General features: G+C 37.8%; 1 protein-coding gene across 1 annotated transcript in view; it reads right to left on the bottom strand.

The window, feature by feature from the left end:
- LOC150092326 (uncharacterized) overlaps positions 1-22431 on the bottom strand; it is a 279626-nt gene that overhangs the window by 131366 nt on the left and 125829 nt on the right. Inside the window, exon 7 of the mRNA XM_090414847.1 lies at positions 21646-21751. Coding sequence (XP_090270973.1) covers positions 21646-21751 — 106 coding nt within the window. The remainder of the gene's footprint in view (positions 1-21645; positions 21752-22431) is intronic.

The following is a 22431-nucleotide window of genomic DNA, read 5'->3' as shown; positions in this document are numbered from 1 at the left end:
AAAAAATGATTGAGTAGCCCATCATATACTTTATCTTACCGACTTTTATCTCAAACTAAATAGCTTCACGTTGCACTGCCTCCAACTTCCTTTACAAATTGAGAGCTCATTGAAAAATCAATTGAATACAATAAATCCTCATATCTGGCCTACATAGACTATGAAAAAGCATTTGATTCAGTTAAAACATCTGCGATACTAAAAGCTAAGTTTAAGGGAAAGATGGTAAATCTCGTATTATTGTACAGCCGGGTACGAAACCCTGATCGAAATCCTAGAGTTTCATGCCGAAAAAACTATCGGCGAGCCCAAGTGCAAGTAATCACTAGGGTAGTACAACACCAGGGCAACTCTGAGCAAAGGTGGAGCAAGCTCTGTCACTGTCCTTAATACCCTTCGTACTACTCAGCTGTACAATAATACGGGATTTACCATCTCCCTTAAACTTAACTTACGTCGCCGGTAAAATAGCCTTTCGGCTTGTTATAATACTAAAAGCTCTTGAAACCCAAGGAACTGAGAAACCATATAGTGAAACACTAAAACATTTATAATAATGCAACTTCTGTAATTAAATTATATAAAAACAGTGACAAGTTTCCAGTATTTCCCAAAACTCCTACATCTCCCAAACTATTTACAGCTGCTTTAGAAGTCTTGATTCAGAAACAAAAGGAATAAACATAAATGGAGAAAAGCCGAAATTTGCAGATGTTGTCCTAATAGCAGATAATCTTGAAGAAAGACTAAATCAGCTAAATGAAGCATCCAGAGTAATTGGATTAAAAATAGAGAAAAAACAAAAATAACGATGAATAAATACATAAACCAAAGAACTGTCAAAGTTGAAAACCCTGAAATAGACCATTTCATGGTTTTCAACTTTGGCCCAAATATACACAAGATGTATATTTGGGCCAATTGTTATCCTTTGAGGATTGCCAAAGAAAAGAGATTGAACAGAGAATTCACCTTGGATGGATGGCTTATGGGAAAATGAGACATATTCAGAAGTGATATCCCTATAAGTCTAAAAAGGAAAGCTTTTGACCAGTGTATACTTCCTGTCCTAACATACAGGGGAGAAACATGGACTTTGACAGAAGCCCTAAACAAAAAGCTGAGAACACAACATCACATGGAGAGAAGTATGCTAAAAATAAGAGATAAGACAAATACCTGGATAAGATCTCAAACATGTGTCACAGATATTGTAAAATACATTAAACAAGCTAAGTGGAGATGGGCTGGCCATATTGCCAGATGCAATGACGGGAGATGGACTAGAAAAACAGAGTGGAGACCAGAGGATGGAGTAAGACAAAGAGGAAGACCGAGAAGAAGATGGAGGGATGAACTGGAACAAGTTGTAAGAGTGAGATGGATGGGAGAAAACAGAGTGGTCTAGTAACCATGGGGGAGACCTTCATCCAGCAGTGGACAGAACCAAAAAGGTTAAAGAAGAGTTTGACTCAGATGCTAAAGCTAACTCATTGCACCTTCCATGGAGTCGGCAGACTCATTGTGGGAGGTTCATTCAACATATCATATTGACTCTTAAAATCCTTAACATTCCTTGCATCAGCAACACATTCTGGTAATGCATTCCATTCACTCACAATTTGCCACATAAAAAATCTACTCCTCACACCCCTCCTCACCATTCTTACATAACGTCCAAGGATGACCTGGTTTTTCCCTCGCCTCCTATTCTTTTTATAATCTCATCTGGATTAATCCAATAAAATCCTCTAACTGGACTTAATGTCTATCACATCACTTTTCTTCCTATCCACTAAACTCTGCAATCCACATTTTCTCAACTCTTTCATAGCAAGTAGTCCAAAGTCCTGATATCGTCTTAGTCACTCACCTCTGGATCCTCTCCGATGTCTCAACATCACACTGAAAACCAGGTGACTGGATTTGAGTACAATAGTCCAAGCGTGGTCTGACCAGTGCTTCATACAGTGGCACAATCACTTCCTTATCCCCACATGTTAGAGTACTTATCATAGCAGCATTATGATGCACAGCTTCAATACTATACAACATATGCCCTTCTAAACTTCAGTCTACTGTCAATCACTCCCAAATCTCTAATCTCATCCACTACCTGTAGTATGGCACTGTTGATATAGTACACAACCTTATATTTCTACACTCCAAAATGCAACATCTTGCACTTATCAAAAGTACAACCCTACTCCTTCGTCCAAGTAAAAAATCTTTTCAAATCTTCCTGAAGAGAATTAACATCAGCAGTGCTATTTATATTTCTTCAACATATTTCTTGAACTTTGCATCATCAGAAAACAACTGAAGATCCCCAGTCAGTCCACATTATATATCATTTACAAACAAGTTAAACAGCAGGAGCCTCAAGAACAGATCCCAGGGGCATGCCACTGGTTATTCTCCTTTTTTGAGGATGCTTCATCATACACAACCTGCTGGTATCATCCAGAGAGCTAATCTCTGATCCATCTAACAAATATATTATCTATTCCCATCTTCTGCAGCTTAGCACAAATTAGCTGGTTTACAATCTATCAAATGCTTTTGCAAAGTCAAGAATATCACTGTATATGATTCTTGCTTATTTAACACGCCTGTTACCTTATCATGAAATGCAAGTAAATTGCTAAAACAGGACCTACCCTTTACAAATCCATGCTGACCATTATAAAGAATGCTATGTCCATCAACCCAATCCTGTATTCTATTCCTAACTGATCTCTCCAACACCTTGACCACAACTGCAGTTATGCAGACTAGTCTATAATTGGAAACTTCTGTCCTAGAACCATGCTTGTGGAGTGATACTAGGTTTGCCTTCTTTCTACTCTTCAGAAACCCTACCCACCACAAGACTTTCATTAAATTACCAGGTCAAGTGCATAGCCAATCGTTGTGCATTTTCCTTAAAAATACAGTGATCATCCATTCCCACATTTTTATTCACATCTAACCCAACCAACACCTGACACACCTCCGATTCTTTCACTTCCAATTCTCCTAATACTTGCCTCCCTTTTATATATTGCACCATTTCATTTACACCAGTATGATATGCTGATAAAGTACTCATTCAATAATTCCACTATATCCTTTGAAACTGTTATTCTGCTGCCATGACTATCCATCAGTGTCAAACCTGCCATAATTATTCTTTCTTTTGCTTGCCATATAGCAGAAAAATTCCCTAGAGAATTTTTGGCCTGACCAGCCAATCTCCTCTCATAATGCACCTTTTCTTTCTTGACCATGCTAGTCACCACCTTTCTAACCTGCACTTTATACTCTTCATGGATCTGATCACCACTAACTGTCTTGTACCTCCTCCATTGCATTTTCTTTTCCTTGATTTCACTGTTCATCTATTTCATTCCAACTGTATTTACTAATTTAGTTCTTGGTATGCAGTTATACATTGCTTTTGTCAGATACTGCCTCGAGTTTTCATGCATTGTCAATATTTTTTCTGCTCAGCTCATCTATCCAACATACTGATGCTAACCAACTACAGAGCTTCCTATAATCACCTGCTTTATACCTGCACATATTTTTGGAAGTAACCTTTTCTTGTTTCATCACTGCCCAAACAAGTACCTCATGATCGCTATCTCACCAACCAGTGGCAGTGTCAACACCTCATTAACAACTATCTTTTGAAGTTATCACCAAATCCAAAAACATTAAAATCTCTAGTTGCTTCAAGTCACATGCTGCTTAAGGTATTTATCTCAGAAATTCAAACTCGCTCTCCTTGTAGAAAAGTGATACATCACCATATTATTAAATACTTGGATTAAAGATAGTTTAGAGATGCAAAAATATTTTACATCTCTAATCCTTGATCTCATCCATCAGTACCACCACCCTTTTGTAATTATTCTGCTGTTGCTCACCAGATAGCCAAAAGAATTTCCTTGGATTTTCCAACTTGACTAGTCTGGTTGACTAAGTGGTTAGAAAATCCACTCATCACACAACAGTCTGCAAGTTTGAATCCTGCCACGGATGTTTCGCAATGTCTAAAGGCAGGAAATGAAAATTTTCAAGCCACTTAAGATCTCCATTAAGTGGGGTGGCAGTAATCTTACATCAATGAAATTCAATATTTGGTCTGTAGTTTAGTTTCCAGATCACACTGAAATATACAAAATGTTTAAATAAATTCAAAAATCCTTATCCCATTATCAATACTAACGTATTATAGATTTATAACCTTTCATGAATGGGTAGGAATCTCCAAAAAAAACAAAATTCTTATACTGCACACTTTTTCCCCCCACTTTAGTATGTCGCTTTTCTGGCTTACACTTTATACTCCTTATGGTCCTGGCTCATGCTAACTATCATATCTTCTTCATACCTTGAAGCTGCTTTCAAAATTTTCCTGTCCATTTTACTCCTACTTTATTTGCATGATTCATGCACAGTTGTACCCTGTATCCTAACCAATTCCCATTCTCTATCAACCTTTTGCTCACAGCTTATCTTCCATTAATATAGATGCAAGTTAATATGAAACTTCCCTAATCCCACCTTATGATTCACTATTAACTAAAAAGTGAGAATTATATGGTTGGATTATGCTGATAAATCATTCACAACTTCCTGTGAGGTTATCACTAAATCCAGCACTAAACCATGTAAATGTTCATCTTGCATACTACCTAAGGTAGTTATCCCTCATCCTTTAGAACTTTACTTTCTCCTACATGCCATCTCTTTTCACAAACCATATTCTGATTTCAAATGCCTCATTAGCATCACCTTTTCATTGCCCAACTACAGTAATTTTCCCATACACTCCCAATATAGATTTATATAAAGCATTATTTAGTGAGTAAATGTAGAATTTGCACACAGATTTCTGCATATATCATTATTTACTCAAATGCAGAATTTATGCTTGGTGAGAATATATTGTTGGAAGTAGAGGAAATAAGAGATCTGGGGGTGATAGTGGATAAGGATCTAAAATTTAGGGGACACATCGCCAAAATTGTGAAGACAACAAAGACTTCTGGGAATGATGCGGAGGACACTGACGTGTAGAAGTAGGAAGATTCTTGTTCCATTGCATAAGGCTTTGATTAGGCCACACATGGACTATTGTGCCCAGATTTGGTCACCTGGGTTTCAAAAGGATGAAGAGATGTTGGAAAGAGTCCAAAGGCGACTGACTAAGGTAGTTTCTGACCTCTGGAATGTCGAGTATGAGGAAAGATTGAAAAGATGTAATTTGCAGAGGCTAGTGGAGAGAAGGAAGAGGGGAGATATGATAGAGACCTACAAGTTGGTAAGGGGTTATAGGATCAATGGTGGAGAAGTTCTACAGAGAATAATGGGAGATCAGGGGAGAACCAGAGGTCATCCCTGGAAACTGTATAAAGAGGGTGTGAGTAGGGGAGTGAGAGGCAGGTTTTTTTTGGGCACAGTTGTGAGTGATTGGAATGCCTTGCCTGAGAGTGTGGTGTCTGCAAGGAGTTTGAATATGTTTAAGACATGGTATGATGAGATGTGTGCGAGATAAAAGGACCTCCTAGATGAGTCTTTGACTCCATGAGGTCTTGTTTAATAAGAATTATTATTAAAAGAGACCTCCAAGGAGTTAGGAACTCATCAAGGGAGGGCCATACTATTTGCATCAGCTGTCATACCTGTTCTTGAATTCATTCACACTACTTGCACACACAACATCCAATACCAATCCATTCCAATCACGTACCACTCCATGAGAGAAAAATCTATCCCTCACCTGCTTCTTGACAGCATTCATTCTAAACTTCTAAGGATGCCCTCATGTCATTTCCATACCCTACATATGAGGGACGTCCAGAAAGTAAGTTCCAATGGGCTGTCAGAGAAACAAAAATATACTTACAAAAAAACTTTATTGGAAATCAAAGTAAACATCTTTCACTACTTTTCTACATGATTTCTGCCATTGTTCAGACTTATCATAACGAGCACTAAGTTTTATACTTTGGTTGTAGAAGGTTGCCACCTGTGACGCAAACCACATATTGACTGCTTCTTTGACCTCGTCATCTTGAAACCACCAGCCATCAAGGAAAGATTTCAGATGTTTGAACAGGTGAAAGTTGCTTGGTGTGAGGTCAGGACAATATGGGGGATGATGGAATTGTTCCCAGCCAAAGGTGGCAAGAAGTTGTGTTATGCCAGCCATGTGTGGCCAGGCATATCACATGAATCAAAGTCATAGTGAATCCCCTATTCTGTGAATCTTCTCTTCAACTGAATGCACCAAATCTTTAGTCGCTAAAGATTGTTGCCCGCTCCATTAATTATCGTGCACACCTGTCCTTCCTTCATTAAAGTCTTACCCATCTTCCTACCACTGAATCATTCATTGGGTGTTCATAAACCTCAATAATTTGCCGATGAATTTCAGCTGCTTTAACGTTCCTTGCATTCAAGAAACAGATAACTGACCTAATTTCACGTGCTGTGGGCAATTCGATTTTCTTAGACATTATAAACGCATACCAAGAAGCGGATGCACTGCGAGAATTTCTGAAAATAGTACCAACGCCTTGCTAATGAATCAACAAACTCAGCACGCATGCGCAGCACTGCAGTGAAAATATTTAAAAATGGAACTTGCTTTCTGGACATCCCTCTTAAAATGAAAAATTCCATCTATTGAAATTCTGTATAACCTTTTTAGAAGTTTGTAAGTCTCAGTCATATCACCCCTCTTTTTCCTGTCTCCTAGTGTTTGCAGGCTACAAATTCTAAGTCTTCATAATAAGTATTTCACAATTCTGATATCACTTTTGACCTCTCCTTTGTACTCTCTCTCTCCACTGTATTAGAAAAGAGGAGACTAGATCAGCACTCAGTAGTCCAAGTGAGGTCTTATCAAGAGGCAAAAATGACTTCATCTTTACATGTCAAGGTTTGTTTTAGCATTCTGATTATTCTGGAGTTGTATTTACAGTCTTTGCTATATGACCCTTGAACTTCAACTCCCTGTCTACTAAAACTCCAAGATCCTTAGCCTGATCTTTCTTCTAGCATAATCCCACATATAATGACATTGATATCTAATCACACCAAAGTGCAGGACTTGACATTTACTGACGTTGAACTCTTATCCATTTTCACAATTGCCCACAATTCCAGCCTATTCAAATAATTCTGTAAGTATTGCATATCAGTAGCATTCTTGATTATCCTACCTATCTTGCATCATCAATAAATAGATGTATGTCACATGTCAAATCCTTCCCAATGCTATTAATGTATATATTGAATAACAATGGACCAAGCACTAATCCTTGATGCACACCACTGTTACCTTCAAATCCTGCAGATTCACAATTCATGACTTTGATATCTGTCAGTCAGTCAGCCACCCTCTTATCCATGCCATTAGTTCATAATCTAATCCCATATTCTCCAATTTATGGAACAGTCTCCCATGCTGTATTTGTCAAAAGCCTTATCAAAATCCACAAGTATAATGGTGTATCCATTTCCCTTGTCTAAATCAGTGTCAACATTAAGAATGTGAACAAGTTGCTAAAACATGACCTTCCCACAGTAAATCCATTCTGCTCCTTGCAAAGTAGATTCTCTGTCAATGCACTTCTGAATGTGAGCCCTAACTAACTTTTCCAAAATCTTCACCACCACTCCTGAGATACTGATTGCTCAATAGTTGGATGCATTGGTCTTTGCACCACCCTTGTGCAATGGGATTACCATACATTCTTTCCACTCCTACAGAATCTTCCCTGTTCTGAGACTCAAATTATATAGCCTGGTTCAAGGAATAGAGTTCAGCTGAACATGCTTAGATCCCATCAGTTCCTATTGCCAAATTCTTATTCAGTTAGTACAACACTAGTATTTTCTCCTCATACCCAAGTTACTTCATACATTGAAGTAGTAGCAATTAGTTCAATGTTGTATATACCAAGTTGATAGCTATTAGCTAAATGGCCACTCATTGGCTATTTCTTCTGCAGTCATCTGCAAACTATCTACATTCAGTAGTTATCTTTCAAATTACTTTACTTTTTCATTACTATTCTACTTTATTATTCCATTAATTTTTAGACAGCTTGCGGGTGTAGCGTGGAATGATGAGTTAGCTGGAAAAGAGATCAATGCAGCTTGGGGGATTTTCAAAAACTATCTAGTAGATGCAATGTCTAAATGTATTCCAAGGGTGAGAAGGTTAAATAAGGTAGGTGTGAGATGGATGAATAAAGAGATATTAAGCATGGGATACAGAGAAAAAGGGCATTGTGGAGGCAGCATAAGAGAAGTGGAAATAACCAATTTCATGAGGACTACAAAGACCAGGAAAGGAGGGCGACTTGGTTGATGAGAGTAGCTAAAGAGAGCTATGAACAGCAGTTAGCTAATGAAGCCAAAAAGAATCCCAAGGAGTTATTTTGATATGTAGCCAGCAAAAGAAAGAAAGAACGATTATGGAAGGATGACACTGATAGGAGAAAATGGTATAAAGACAGCTGTTGCAGAATGTGTGGAGGAGATACTTAATGAGCAGTTCATAAAGATCTTTCAATCTTGTGGATGTGACTTCATGGAGAGACAGAGCAGTTGATGAGGAGGAGAGACTGACTGTAAGTGAGCAAAAGGTGTTTGGGGAGTTGAGTAAACTAGATGTAAATAAGACTGTGGGACTTGATAATATCATCGTGTATTCTGAAGGAATGTGTCAGAGAGTTGACACCTGCCTTGACATTTTTTTAATATGAGTCTTGCACTTGGTCAAGTTCCTAAAGAGTGGAAGGAGGGCAAGATTGTGCCACTTCATAAATGAGGTGATCGAACTCAACCATCAAACTATAGGCCTATCTGTGTGTCAGGTGTTTCTGCTTAAGTTGGAGAAGCTTGTGAGAACTAGGATCCAGAGTTGGGTTGACAACAATGGCATAATCTTTGATGAGCAGCATGGATTTGCTAAAGAAAGGCGATGTTTTAGTAATCCACTTATTACAATAAAGTGACTGCTTCCTTGAACAAAGGAGAAGGATACAGTATAATATACTTGGATTTCGCAAAAGCTTTCGATAGAGTACCTCATGATAAGTTGACAGTCAAACTAGAGCAGATGGGGTTGGATGTGCATTGGATTGGAGACTGGCTATCTGATAGGTATCAACAAGGTGTATGGGGGTGCGATATCCAAGAAAAGGAAAGTCACTAGTGGAGTGCCTCGGGGGTCTGTTTTAGGACCATTACTATTTAACTTTTATATTAATGATATTGGCGAAGACTTGGATGGAGATATTCAGTTGTTTTGCAGATGATGCAAAGTATGGACGAACCATAAAGAGTAGTGAAGATGTAGCCTTATAAGAAGACTTGAATAAATTAAGTGATTGGGCACGGAAATGAGGATGCAAGTTCAATGTTGCAAAATGTAAGGTTTTAAAATTTGGAAAACAAAGATGGGATGCAGAATTTATGCTTGGTGAGAATATATTGTTGGAAGTAGAGGAAATAACAGATCTGGGGGTGATGGTGGATACGGATCTAAAATTTAGGGGACAGATCGCCAAAATTGTGAAGACAACACAAAGGCTTCTGGGAATGATGCGGAGGACACTGACTTGTAGAAATAGGGAGATTCTTGTTCCGCTGTATAAGGCTTTGATTAGGCCACACATGGACTATTGTGCCCATATTTGGTCAACGGGTTTTCAGAAGGATGAAGAGATGTTGGAGGGGTCCAAAGGTGACTGACTAAGGTAGTTTCTGACCTCTGGAATGTCAAGTATGAAGAAAGATTGAGAAGATGTAATTTGCAGTCTGGTGGACTGGAGGAAGAGGGGAGATATGATAGAGACCTACGAGTTGGTGAGGGTTTGATATAGGATCAATGGTGGAAAAGTTCTACAGAGAATAGTGGAAGATCAGGAGAGAACCAGAGGTCATCCCTGGAAACTGTATAAAGAGGGTGCGAGTAGGGGATGGGAGCAGGTTTTTTTCGTGCAAAGTTGTGAATGATTGGAATGCCTTGCCTGAGAGTGTGGTGTCTGCAAGGAGTTTGAGTGTGTTTGAGGCACGGTATAATGAGATGTGTGTGTGTGACAAAAGGACCTCCCAGATGAGTCTTTGACTCCATGAGGTCTTGGGGTAATAATACAAATTTCTTGCTTAATTAGATCACACATCCATTTCACTTTTAACATATTAATTCCTCAAACTGTAAGGAGATATTCTGATATCGCATCATTAAGTATTTTGATACTTAATGATGTCACTGTCACCAACCAGAGGCAGAATAGTTACATGTTTAACCGAAACCCTTCCTCTCTGATACTATAATCGGATCGAACATTACATTGTTCATATGTGGTCTAATGTATTAGAACTAAGAAACTTTTATTGTTAAAAGACCATAAGATTTATGGATTAAAAATACAAACAGTCAACAAGTTTCATTTGCCACTGTCTAGCATTTTCAAGGCTGTACTGGTGTGAAAACAAATGCATCGAGTTACATGAAAACATTCACTTTAGCAACTGCTAGGGTGTTACATTTGATAATGCGTGTTTGATGGCATGCATGTGTTCGAATGCTTCAGTCAGAATCCAGTACATGACGTGTTGTGTAGTTTTTTGCATATTGTAGTTCTAAGCAGAGAGAATTTAGATATTTCCATGTCTTTAAGAATAGCACCTTGATTTCTATTTAAATTATTGCCTGTGCGTAGCAGCACTGCTGCTTCTTTGACAGTTCTGTGTCCGTAGTCATTCTCGATGTAAGGCATACAACTGTTTTTCCAATCTATAATGTGATTTGATGTTGAGAAATGATTAGCTAAACCAGATGTGATGATTCTATTGTGATTGACATCCCTCACGTGTTCCTTCTGTCTTATTTCAAAACTTCTAGAGGTCTGTCCAATGTAAGAAAGGCCACACGTGCATGGAATTTCATATACTCCAGGAAATTTGAAGAAAGATACCTTATCTTTGGGTGATCTTAAGACTTGTCTGGTAGTTTGTTTAAAAACCACTCTGATGTTATGAGCTTTTAACATTCTCGCCAATTTTGTGGCTACTGAATTAATATATGGAATGACACGTGGACACATATTGCGACTCCGTTCCACGTTATCTTTAAAAAGACATTTGTTTAAAATGTTAGAAGGGTATCCATTCAGAGATAGTGTTAGCTATTTGTGACATTTCTCTCTGTACATCTACTTTCAAAATAGACCTTAAGGCTCTATTACAGAGCATCTGAAATGATGCTGTCTTTGTGATCTATGATGGTTAGATGAATAATGAAGATATCTACCTGTATCTGTAGGTTTCTTGTAAATAGACAGTTGGACATTGTTATCTTCTCTCCTCACCAGTATGTCAAGAAAGGGTAGTTCTTTGTTCTTCTCTAGTTCCATAGTGAATTTGATCTTATGTAGCGAGTTGATTTTATTAAGAAACACGAAGATTTTCCATGATATCCTTCCAGATGACGAACACGTCATCGAAATATCTCCACCAAATCGATGGTTTAGGTGAAATGGTGGAAAAAAAAATATCCTTTTCAAGTTTTTCCATAAATAGGTCTGCACATGGTGGCAACAGGGGGCTACCCATGGCTAGACCTTCCGATTGTTTGTATACTATGTTATTTACTTTGAAGAAATTTGATTTCAGGCAATGATGAAACAACTGGGTGATGTCCTGAGGGAAGAGATCTTTAAGAATGATAACCACCTCTACGACCAGTAGATTAGTGAATAAGGACACTGCATCTAGACTAGCCATAATGTCCATTTGTGATATTTTGATACTCTATTTTTTCCACAAATTGTTGAGAGTTTTTAATGTAGGTCTTTGTCTAATTTTTCCTTTCATTAAATTTGCCAGATGCTTTGCTAGTAAGTACGTGGGTCAGGATCTTCCATCAACTATTGGACGAAGTGGTACATTTTCTTTGTGAACCTTCGGTGCCCCATAAAGGCGGAGCAATAGGGTGTAAGGATTAAAGTTGTTTTTTTAGTTCAAACGATCAACCGGTCATATTGCGGATAAGAGCGTTAGTCTCCAGATGATTACTCATGATAGGATTTTTATCTAAGACTTGGTAAGTGGAAATGTCTGCTAGTAACAAGTTAATCTTATATGTGGGATAGAAAAAAGTCTATCATCTTCCAGAGGCTACAGCAAATACTATCAGATTCAATAGTACAATTATTCTTGCCTCAGCAAAACCACCAATACCTAATACTACTCCATATGATAAGAATGCAATCTGCAATTTACATAACAAAGACATTATAATAACCAAAGCGGACAAAGGAAATTCAACCATCATTCTCAACTCGAAAGATTACTTTAATAAGATTAACTGTTACTAGCAGACAGTTCAACTTACCAAGTCTTAGATAAAAATCCCATCATGAGTAATCATCTAGAGATTAATGCTCGTATCTGCAATATGACCAGTTGATCAGATGAACTAAAAAAACGACTTAAATCCTTGCCCTATTACTTCATACCTTTATGGGGCACTGAAGATTCACAAAGAAAACATACCACTTCGTCCAATAGTTGATGGAAGATCCTCACCTACGTACTTACTAGCAAAGAATCTGACAAATTTAATGAAAGGAAAAATTAGACAAACACAGACCTACATTAAAAACTCTCAACAATTTGTGGAAAAAATCAAGAGTATCAAAATATCACAAATGGACATTATGGCTAGTCTAGTATCCTTATTCACTAATGTACCGGTCGTCGTAGAGGTGGTTATCATTCTAAAAGATCTCTTCCCTCAGGACATCACCCAGTTGTTTCATCATTGCCCGAAATCAAATTTCTTCAAGGTAAATAACATAGTATACAAACAATCAGAAGGTCTAGCCATGGGTGGCCCCCTGTCACCACCATGCGCAGACCTATTTATGGAAAAACTTGAAAAGGATATTTTTTCCACCATTTCACCTAAACCGTCGATTTGGTGGAGATATGTCGATGACGTGTTCATCATCTGGAAGGATACCATGGAAAACCTTTGTGTTTCTTAATAAAATCAACTCACTACATAATAAGATCAAATTCACTATGGAACTGGAGAAGAACAAAGAACTACCCTTTCTTGACATACTGGTGAGGAGAAGATAACAATGTCCAACTGTCCATTTACAAGAAACCCACAGATACAGGTAGATATCTACATTATTCGTCTGACCATCATAGTCACAAAAAGACAGCATCATTCAGATGCTCCGTAATAGAGCTTTAAGGTCTATTTGGAAAGTAGATGTACAGAGAGCTGTCACAAATAGCTAATACTATCTCTGAATGGATACCCTTCTAACATTTTAAACAAATGTCTTTTTAAAGACAACCTCCAACAACGTGGAACGGAGTCCAATATGTGTCCACAGCTGTCATTTCATATATTAATTCAGCATCCACAAAATTGGCGAGAATGTTAAAAGCTCATAACATCAAAGTGGTTTTTAAACCAACTACCATGATCAGACAAGTCTTAAGATCACCCAAAGATGAGGTACCTTTCTTCAAATTTCTTGGAGTATATGAAATTCCATCCATGCACGTGTGGCCTTTCTTACATTGGACAAACCTCTAGAAGTTTTGAAATAAGACAGAAGGAACACGTGAGGGATGTCAATCACAATAGAATCATCACATCTGGTTTAGCTCATCATTTCTCAACATCAAATCATGTTATAGATTGGAAAAACAGTTCTATGCCTTACATCGAGAAGGACAACAGACACAGAACTGTCAAAAAAGCAGCAGTGCTGCTATGCACAGGCAATAATTTAAATAGAAATCAAGGTGCTATTCTTAAAGACATATGGAAATATCCCAATTCTTGCAGCTTAGAAGAACTATATAATATGCAAAAAACTACACAACACGTGGTCATGTACCGGATTCTGACTGAAGCATTCAAACGCATGCACGCCATCAAACACGAATTATCAAATGTAACGGCCTAGCAGTTACTAAAGTGTATGTTTTCATGTAACTTGATGCATTTGTTTTCACACCAGTACAGCCTTGAAAATGTTACGCAGTGGCTAGTGAAACTTGTTGGCTGTTTGCATTTTTAATAATGCAATCTTATGGTCTTTTAACAATAAAAGTTCTTCGGATCTAACATTCTTTGACCACAAGTTACTTCCGTCACAAGAGCAGCTTGAGGAAGTTTTCTCAACAGCTCAATTCAATTTCATTCTTCTCATGTGATTTCACAGCTACCCAGTCAGTGTTTGGATAATTAAAGTCCCACATTATGATTACTCTTTTTGCACTCATCTTTATTTAGTGATGCATCTCTTCACTAGCAACTGATCCACCAGGTCTGTAGCAACACCCCAGTATGTATTTGATCTTGTTAGAATCCACCTCACTAGCTAGCTTCAAACTCACTGCCACATGAAAAACAGTTACTGGTGTTGCAGTCATAGGTCTCATCTCTAACTGGATTCAAGTAATCTGATATCATTAGCAACTCATCCTCCTCTTCTATCTTTTTTTTTTTTATCTTTTTATCCTTTCTAAAAATATTATACTCTTTGCACTCAATACCAATGAGTATGTCTGATTCTGATAGCCAGGTCTCACCAATGCCTACAATAAGAGGTCTCAATATATTAACCAAGGCAAACTCTACTCCTTTGTTTCTGATACTCCTAGCATTCATGTATAGCCGTAAGTTACTTGCATGCTGCTATTTATTTTTTGTATACTCTTGTCTGTGGTCTGCATGACGTAGTTCAACAACTTGCAGATCCGTTTTTATCTAGTTCCTTATCCTTTCCTTCATGCCTTACACGGTGATCAGAATACATTATGCAAATTATGAAAAGAACTGCCGTTGTTTCCATAATTTGCATCAGAGTAAAAACTTTAGTTTAACATAAACCAAAATAGACACTCAACATTTCGACCTTCACATTAAGGTCATCTTCTGGAATATACACATATACACAAAGAAACAAGCTGCACTATAATCTACATGGAATGTAGAAGATATTGACTAACCATTACATCTATTGGCCTGACCTCTGGTGAAAAAACCTTACTACCTTAAAGCTAGAGTCCTATTATTATTACCCATTAGGTTAATTTAATTTAATTTTGTAACTTAATGGATGAAAATAATAGAGCTCTAGCTTTGATGTAGTAAGGTTTTTTTTCCACCAGAGGTCAGGCAAATAGTTATAATGGTTGGTCAGTAAAATTAGCATGCCATGTAGATTGTAGTGCAGCTTGTTTCTTTGTACATGTGTATACTTCAGAAGATTACCTTAAAGCAAGGTCTTGAGGTTTGGGACACATCGATAGGATGCCGTATACGCTATTGGAGAAACTATATTGAAGATAGTAGGGGAGATGAGATCTGGGGGTTGATGATCGATAGAAACCTGAAATTCAGGGGACATATTGCAAAGGTGGTGAAGGTAACATAGAGGATTGCTGCAATAATGAGAAGGACGATGACCTGCAGAGATAAGAGTTATCAATCCATTGTAAAAGACTCTGATCAGACCACGCTTAGACTATTGTTCTCAGATTTGGTCTCCAGGATTTGAAGGGGATAAATTAACTGTGGAAAGGATACAAAGACAGATAACAAAGATGTTTCAGGACTGTACAATATTAGTTATGAGGATCAGCTAAGGGAATGTGGACTGCAGAGTTTGGTGGATAGAAGGAGAGATGATATGATTGAGACTTTTAAACTGCTGAGAGGTGGTTACAGGTTTGATACCGGGGAGTTCTTTCGCTTGGTCAAACAGCAGGAAGGTGCGATGACAAGAGGCCATCCCTGGACGTTACGAAAGGAAACTGAGCAAGAGGGTGAGGAGTGGTTTCTTTGCATGGAGTGTGGTTGAACTGTGGAATGCATTGCTTGATAGTGGTGAGAGCAAGAACGGTCAATGAGTTTAAGGAGTGGTATGATATATTGTTTCCTAGGACGGACCTCCCACGATGAGTCTTTTGACTCCTTGGAGGCCTAAATAATAATAATGTGAAGGCCGAAACATCGAGTGTATATTTTAGTTTATGTTAAACTGAAGTTTAACTCTTACATGGTAATTGTTTCCATAATTTGCATAATGTATCTAGTTCTTTACTTATGCAGAATCTTTACACGTTTGATAGGTCCTCACATGAACACAGAATAGTTTTCATAATCATTTCCATAATAACCATTCCCATCATTAATGGAGCTACCTAACAATGTCGCTTTTCACATGATTCCTTTTATTGTAATTCAGTTTCCTTGATTGTTATGTCTCTTATCAATAATTGATCAAGACTCCTGATGCCATACTGATTCAAGTGTAAAAGAGGAAGAGGAATCTCTTCCTCTTTTACAAATCCATTCTTCTCTCTAACTCACATTTACACAGCCTATGCATCGAATTGTTCGCCATCAATAGCCCCTCTTTATAATTCATTTCCATCATAACTAAGTAATATACTAATGTTTTTTTTACTTTCTCACTCTTCACTTATAACAACCTTTTCATATCCTCTCTCATACTGAATTTATCGCTAGTTAAGTTGTTGGTACCTACCAGAATTATGACCTCTGTTGCTTAAAAGATAATTTAGAAAAACTTCAGATTGGATAATGATCAGCACTACAGCTGCTAAATATATACATCAGAAGTTCTGTTAGTTTGGAATGCAAGGTTTCTTAAATGTGAAAGAGGAATTAGTGTACATACTATCATTAGGAAAGCTGCATACTGGATTGAAGTCAATGAACCTGGAAGCTGTCAATTCTTAACAGATACTGCTAAAACAGATATTGATTTCCTTAGTGCAGATACTGCACTAAGGAAATCAATGTCTGTTGATATGATAGGCTGAATAAACATTTAAGAAACTACGAGTTTTGTATTTAACTGCCCAACCTGCCATGACGTCTACAGAGACAAAGGTTACCATGGATGCAAAGTGAATATTAAAATTATGATACCATTGAAATATATGATAGATACAAACTGTATGCAGAGTGATGTATTTTATCCATATGGCTGGTTGGGTAGTTAATCAATTTAATGACCTTGGCATGTTTACACCTCAACTGCATAGATGTAAAGTGCCCATTGAAACCAAAATGACATCGTTATGAAACAAACTGCTATTTCATCCAAATGGCCATTTTGGTGATTAATTCTCAGATCTGATAAGAATTAAGGAAACTGAAAATTAAGGACTTGGCAACTAACATTAAATACTAAAAGAATGCAGATGTAGATTCATATTTTGTGTAAAATATGTTAAGTGAAATTAGAAAAACATGCATCAGTTGTTAGAGATGAAAAAAAGATGAAAGTCTGAAAAATGTAGGCTACCATCTGGTTGATGAAGAATTAAAAAGATCTTGTTCCAATGAACTGTGTCTATTGTCAATAGCATGCTGGGCAAGTACAGGCAGACTGTTCAGGCTCTGGTATTTAATATGAGACTTCTGCTCCAGATGAATAAAAGTTTGTCTGAAATAAGATAAACCACAGGAGCAAGGAATCTGGTAGATGCCTGGATAACTAAGAGGTGGAAGCTTGTCCTTAAATGCAAGAAAGGTGGATATTTTTCTGATGTGGTAAGGCAGCTAAAATATTCAGTGGTTTTAAAACTTTTGTTAAGTGTTCACTAAGCCCATGTATATAAGGGATAGGAATGAGTTATTTCTTTTGTATTTAAAGAGGTAGATACCATTACTGTTAAAACTTTTTTGATGGAAAATCCTTAAACCATTAGATGAAAATGGTGGAATTTATGTCATAATTCTTTCTGTAAAAGTTCATCTGAAGAACAAAGAATGAGCATAATGTACTACTAAAGTCTTAATTGTTCCAGTCTTTTGTCTGATGGTAATGAGATTTAAGACAGATATAACAGGCCAGTATGAGTCTTCCAAAAAACTGAAAAATGTAGGCTACTATCTGGTTAACAAAGACCTAAAAAGATCTAAAAAGGCTAATTGTTTTACTTCTAAGATGAATTAGATCCTGGGATGAAGCACATTTAATATATAAACGATATTTTTGCAATTTAGAATGGCTCTTCCTCTGAGTTATAGCAGTTTCTAAATTAAATGCACTTCCTCCCAGAATCCACATTAACATTGTCCTCAGGAAATTCATAATTTTTGCTAAAAAAGTACTGCAATTTCATATATAGAAAATTTATAACACGGCCTCTTGTGGGAATGGATACTTGGGAGAAGGGAGACAATGTCAGGTAACACTGAGCCCAGTGGAGTCTAGAAGGGATAAGGCTGGGTATAGAAACAATGGCATTTATATGCTGTATACTAATGCCAGGAGTATCCGGAATAAGGGAGAGGAATTGGTGGCGCAGATAGCATCAGCCTGGCCAAAAATTATTGCGATCACTGAGACGTGGTTGACAGAAGAGGATATAAAAACAGGGATAGAAGTCGCTGGGTATAGCATTTTTCGTCAGGATAGGAGGGGAAAGCGTGGTGGTGGGGTGCTGCTTATGATAAGTGATGACCTATGTCCTCTAAGAGTGGAGAATTTGGAAGGAAGTGAGACAAATGATTTTGAGAGCGTATGGTGTGAGCTAGAGGTAGGCAAGACAGGATATTTAGTGGGGTGTTGCTACAGACCCAGGAGCACAGAGGATGGGGACCAGGAGATGTTTAGACAGCTAAGTTTGGCAAGTGCAAGAAGAATGATTGTTATGGGAGATTTTAACTTCAGTAGTATAAATTGGAGAGAGGAACATGCATGTAACAATAGGGGAATGGAATTTCTAGAATTCTTGAGGGACAAATGTCTTAGGCAACATGTAACAGAGGGAACAAGAGGTTCAAAAATTTTGGATTTGGTTATAGCATCAGAAGAGTTGATAATAACCGAGTTGACGTCTCTCCCACCAGTTGGAGAGAGTGACCATATGGTGTTGACATGGAAAATGAATAGACATGCAGGAGTATCAAAGAGACGGGAACTTTTGTGGAATTATAAGGCAGGTGATTATAATAGTCTTAGACGTCAACTTCGGGAAGTTTCATGGAGGGAGGAATTGGACGGCCGGGATATCACCAGTGCGTGGGAAATTGTGAAAGAATATTTGTTATCAGCAATGGTAAGTTGTATACCACGAGTGAAGAAGAGGGCGCAATTTGGAGTAAAGTGGATTAAACAGGAACTGCATGCGAAAAAGAGGCTATGGAAGAGATATAAGGAGACAGGTGAAGAGAGGATGGGTGAAGAATATAAGACACAGGCCAGAAGAGTGACTCGTGTGGTAAGGAAAGCGAAACTGGAATATGAGAGGAGATTGGCCCTAAGATACAAAGAAAATCCTAGGGAATTTTTTAGCTATGTGGCCAGTAGGAGGAGAAATGACTGTGGAAGAATGATATTGTGGGATAAAAATGGGAATAGAGTGACTGATGCAGAGGACATAGTGGAATTGTTGAATGAACACTTTATTGGAGTATTTCATCCTAGAGGAGTCAGTTTTAATGCTAGAGGGATAGGACTGTTACGAGGTCTGGAGGTACAGGAGGAGAGTGTGTTTCAGATACTGAGTACTCTGGATGTCAGTAAAGCTGTGGGACTGGATGGTATTTCACCACGAGTTTTGAGAGAATGTGCTAGCGAATTGATAATACCTTTAACGTGGCTTTACAATGAAAGTCTGGCTTTGGCAAAGGTGCCCAGGGAATGGAAGGAAGGTAAGATAGTGCCATTGCATAAGGGTGGTAACAGACTGGAAGTGTCTAATTATAGGCCAGTCTGTGTGTCATCAGTAGTTGTTAAGATCTTGGAGAAAGTAGTGAGGGACCGTGTACAGCATTGGGCAGATGAGGGTAATGTTATCTGTGAGAATCAACATGGATTTGTGAAAGGACGCTCTTTTTTTAGCAATATGCTAGCCTTTTATAATAAAGTTACAAGAGCATTAGATGAGGGAAAGGCATATACTGCAATTTTCTTAGACTTGGCGAAGGCATTTGACAGGGTGCCACATGATAAGCTGATATTTAAGTTGCAGCACATGGGTCTGGATGTCAGATTGGTCAACTGGATTCAGGAATGCTGTCTGATAGGTATCAGAGAGTTGTGTATGGTGGAGCAGTTTCCAGGAGGCAGAGGGTTACAAGTGGGGTCCCACAGGGACCAGTACTAGGACCTATATTGTTTAACCTTTATATCAATGACATAGCCAGTGGATTGCAGGGGGATATTCAGTTGTTTGCGGATGATGCGAAGCTGGGAAGGATTATTAGTAATAGTGCAGATGTGGTAGCCCTGCAAGAGGATTTAAATAAGCTAGATAGATGGGCAAATGAATGGGGGTGTCAGTTTAATGCAGCAAAATGTAAGGTCTTGAGGTTTGGGAAACATCGATGGGATGCTGCATACTCTATGGGAGGAGTTATACTGGAGGAAGTAGGGGAGACAAGAGATCTGGGGTTGATGATTGATAGAAACCTGAAGTTTAGGGGACATATTGCAAAGGTGGTGAAGGTAACACAGAGGATTGCTGCTATCATGAGAAGGACACTGACCTGCAGAGATAAGAGGGTTATCATTCCGTTGTATAAGTCTCTGATCAGACCACACTTGGACTATTGTTCTCAGATTTGGTCCCCAGGATTTGAAGGGGATAAATTAACTGTGGAAAGGATACAAAGACGGATGACAAAGATGGTTTCAGGACTGTACAATGATAGCTATGAGGATCGGCTGAGAGAATGTGGACTGCAGAGTTTGGCGGATAGAAGAAGGAGAGGTGATATGATTGAGACTTTTAAACTGTTGAGAGGTGGTTACAGGGTTGACACTGGGGAGTTCTTTCGCTTGGTTGATCAGCGGGAAGGAGTGATGACAAGAGGCCATCCCTGGAAGTTACGAAAGGAAACTGTGAGCAAGAGGGTAAGGAGTGGTTTCTTTGTGTGGAGGGTGGTTGAGCCGTGGAATGCATTGCCTGATGGAGTGGTGGGAGCGAGAACTGTCAGTGACTTTAAAGAGTGGTATGATAAACTTTGTGTTTCTCAGGGAGGGACCTCCCCTCGATGAGTCTTGACAGACTTTATGTCTTAGGAAGGACCTCCCTCGACGAGTCTTTTGACTCCTTGGAGGCCTGAATAATAATAATAATAATAATAATAATCATTTTTTGTATAATAATTTATTAGTATGCTGGCAATAAATTTATGTCCACATTTGGTTATAATCATGAAAATTTTTTCATATACAGGAAAAAATGTTCTTCCTTAGCTTTTGGACACTGGTGTATTAAATATGACTAAAGCTGCATGATGTAATAACACAGTTTAAAGGACAAATTTGATAATATAGTACTACATTTGGACAAATAAATACACTGATATTCTTTATGGAAAAATAGCATTAAGTTAAAATGCATTAAATAACATTTTCAATAATCTTAGATACAGAACTATACTTTGCTAAGTGGAACACAAAAAATAGTTTCATATATTACTACCTGATATCCAACTCAGTTTTTTTTTTTTTTGGGGGGGGATAGAAAATGTTGAAATAATGTTAATGGAATAACAGGGGTTTGATGTTTAATGCCAAGTTATGTAGCAGAGAACTATAAATTACTTACCAGGAGCAAATTTAACTCCATACCATATGGTTAATGGGACCATTCCATGATGGATAATGTGAAGTTTAGATACATGGTCAAATTTCTTACGGAGAACAAAGAATACCTACAAAAATTTGTGAAAGGATCAATTTAGATAATAGTTTTTAAATTGCAGTTATTGAAAATACAGTGCATGTTCAAGACATTTGCAGAATATTTTTATATGATTAAGTGAAATAAATCAAAGAATGACAGTTGAAATTTGCACTATTCTTCTATTGACATTCTTTCCTTATAGCTTCTTAAGCCATGGCTTAAGGAAAGAATGTCAATAATGCAAAGGAAGTGGTCAAAAATTGTTTGAAAGAAGCATTATCAGACTGCATACCCAGTCAGGAGGATGAACCAAGTAGGATTTCTTCAAATTACATGAAAAATGCAAGGGATAAGTAATACTAATTAAGGCCATATATTTTAACCTGAATATTACAGACCATCATCAATGGTGACAATAGTTAATTATAAAGTAGAATACAAACAATCCATTGTTCATGTTCTACTTTGGGACCAAGTAGCAGGATTAAGGGGATGAGTAGAGAAAGTAGGAGGAGCTACAAGAATGTTTTGGAGAGAATATAAAAGAAAAAAGGTGATCAGCATACTCATGAGCAATACAAAATGCAGGCAAGAAGGGAGAGTAGTATAGTAAGAAGAAAGGCCCAAATCAGATTGAGAAAAAATTACCTAAGCCAGCCAAAGTAAATCCAAGTTTTTTTTATTATGTAAAAAGAGGAATAATGATTA

The sequence above is a fragment of the Typopeltis vanoorti genome, chromosome 26 (assembly GCF_054136105.1).
Source record: "Typopeltis vanoorti isolate ZY-2024b chromosome 26, IOZ_Tvanoo_1.0, whole genome shotgun sequence".
Lineage (NCBI taxonomy): Eukaryota > Metazoa > Arthropoda > Arachnida > Uropygi > Thelyphonidae > Typopeltis > Typopeltis vanoorti.
This window is presented reverse-complemented; position numbering and strand designations above follow the sequence as displayed.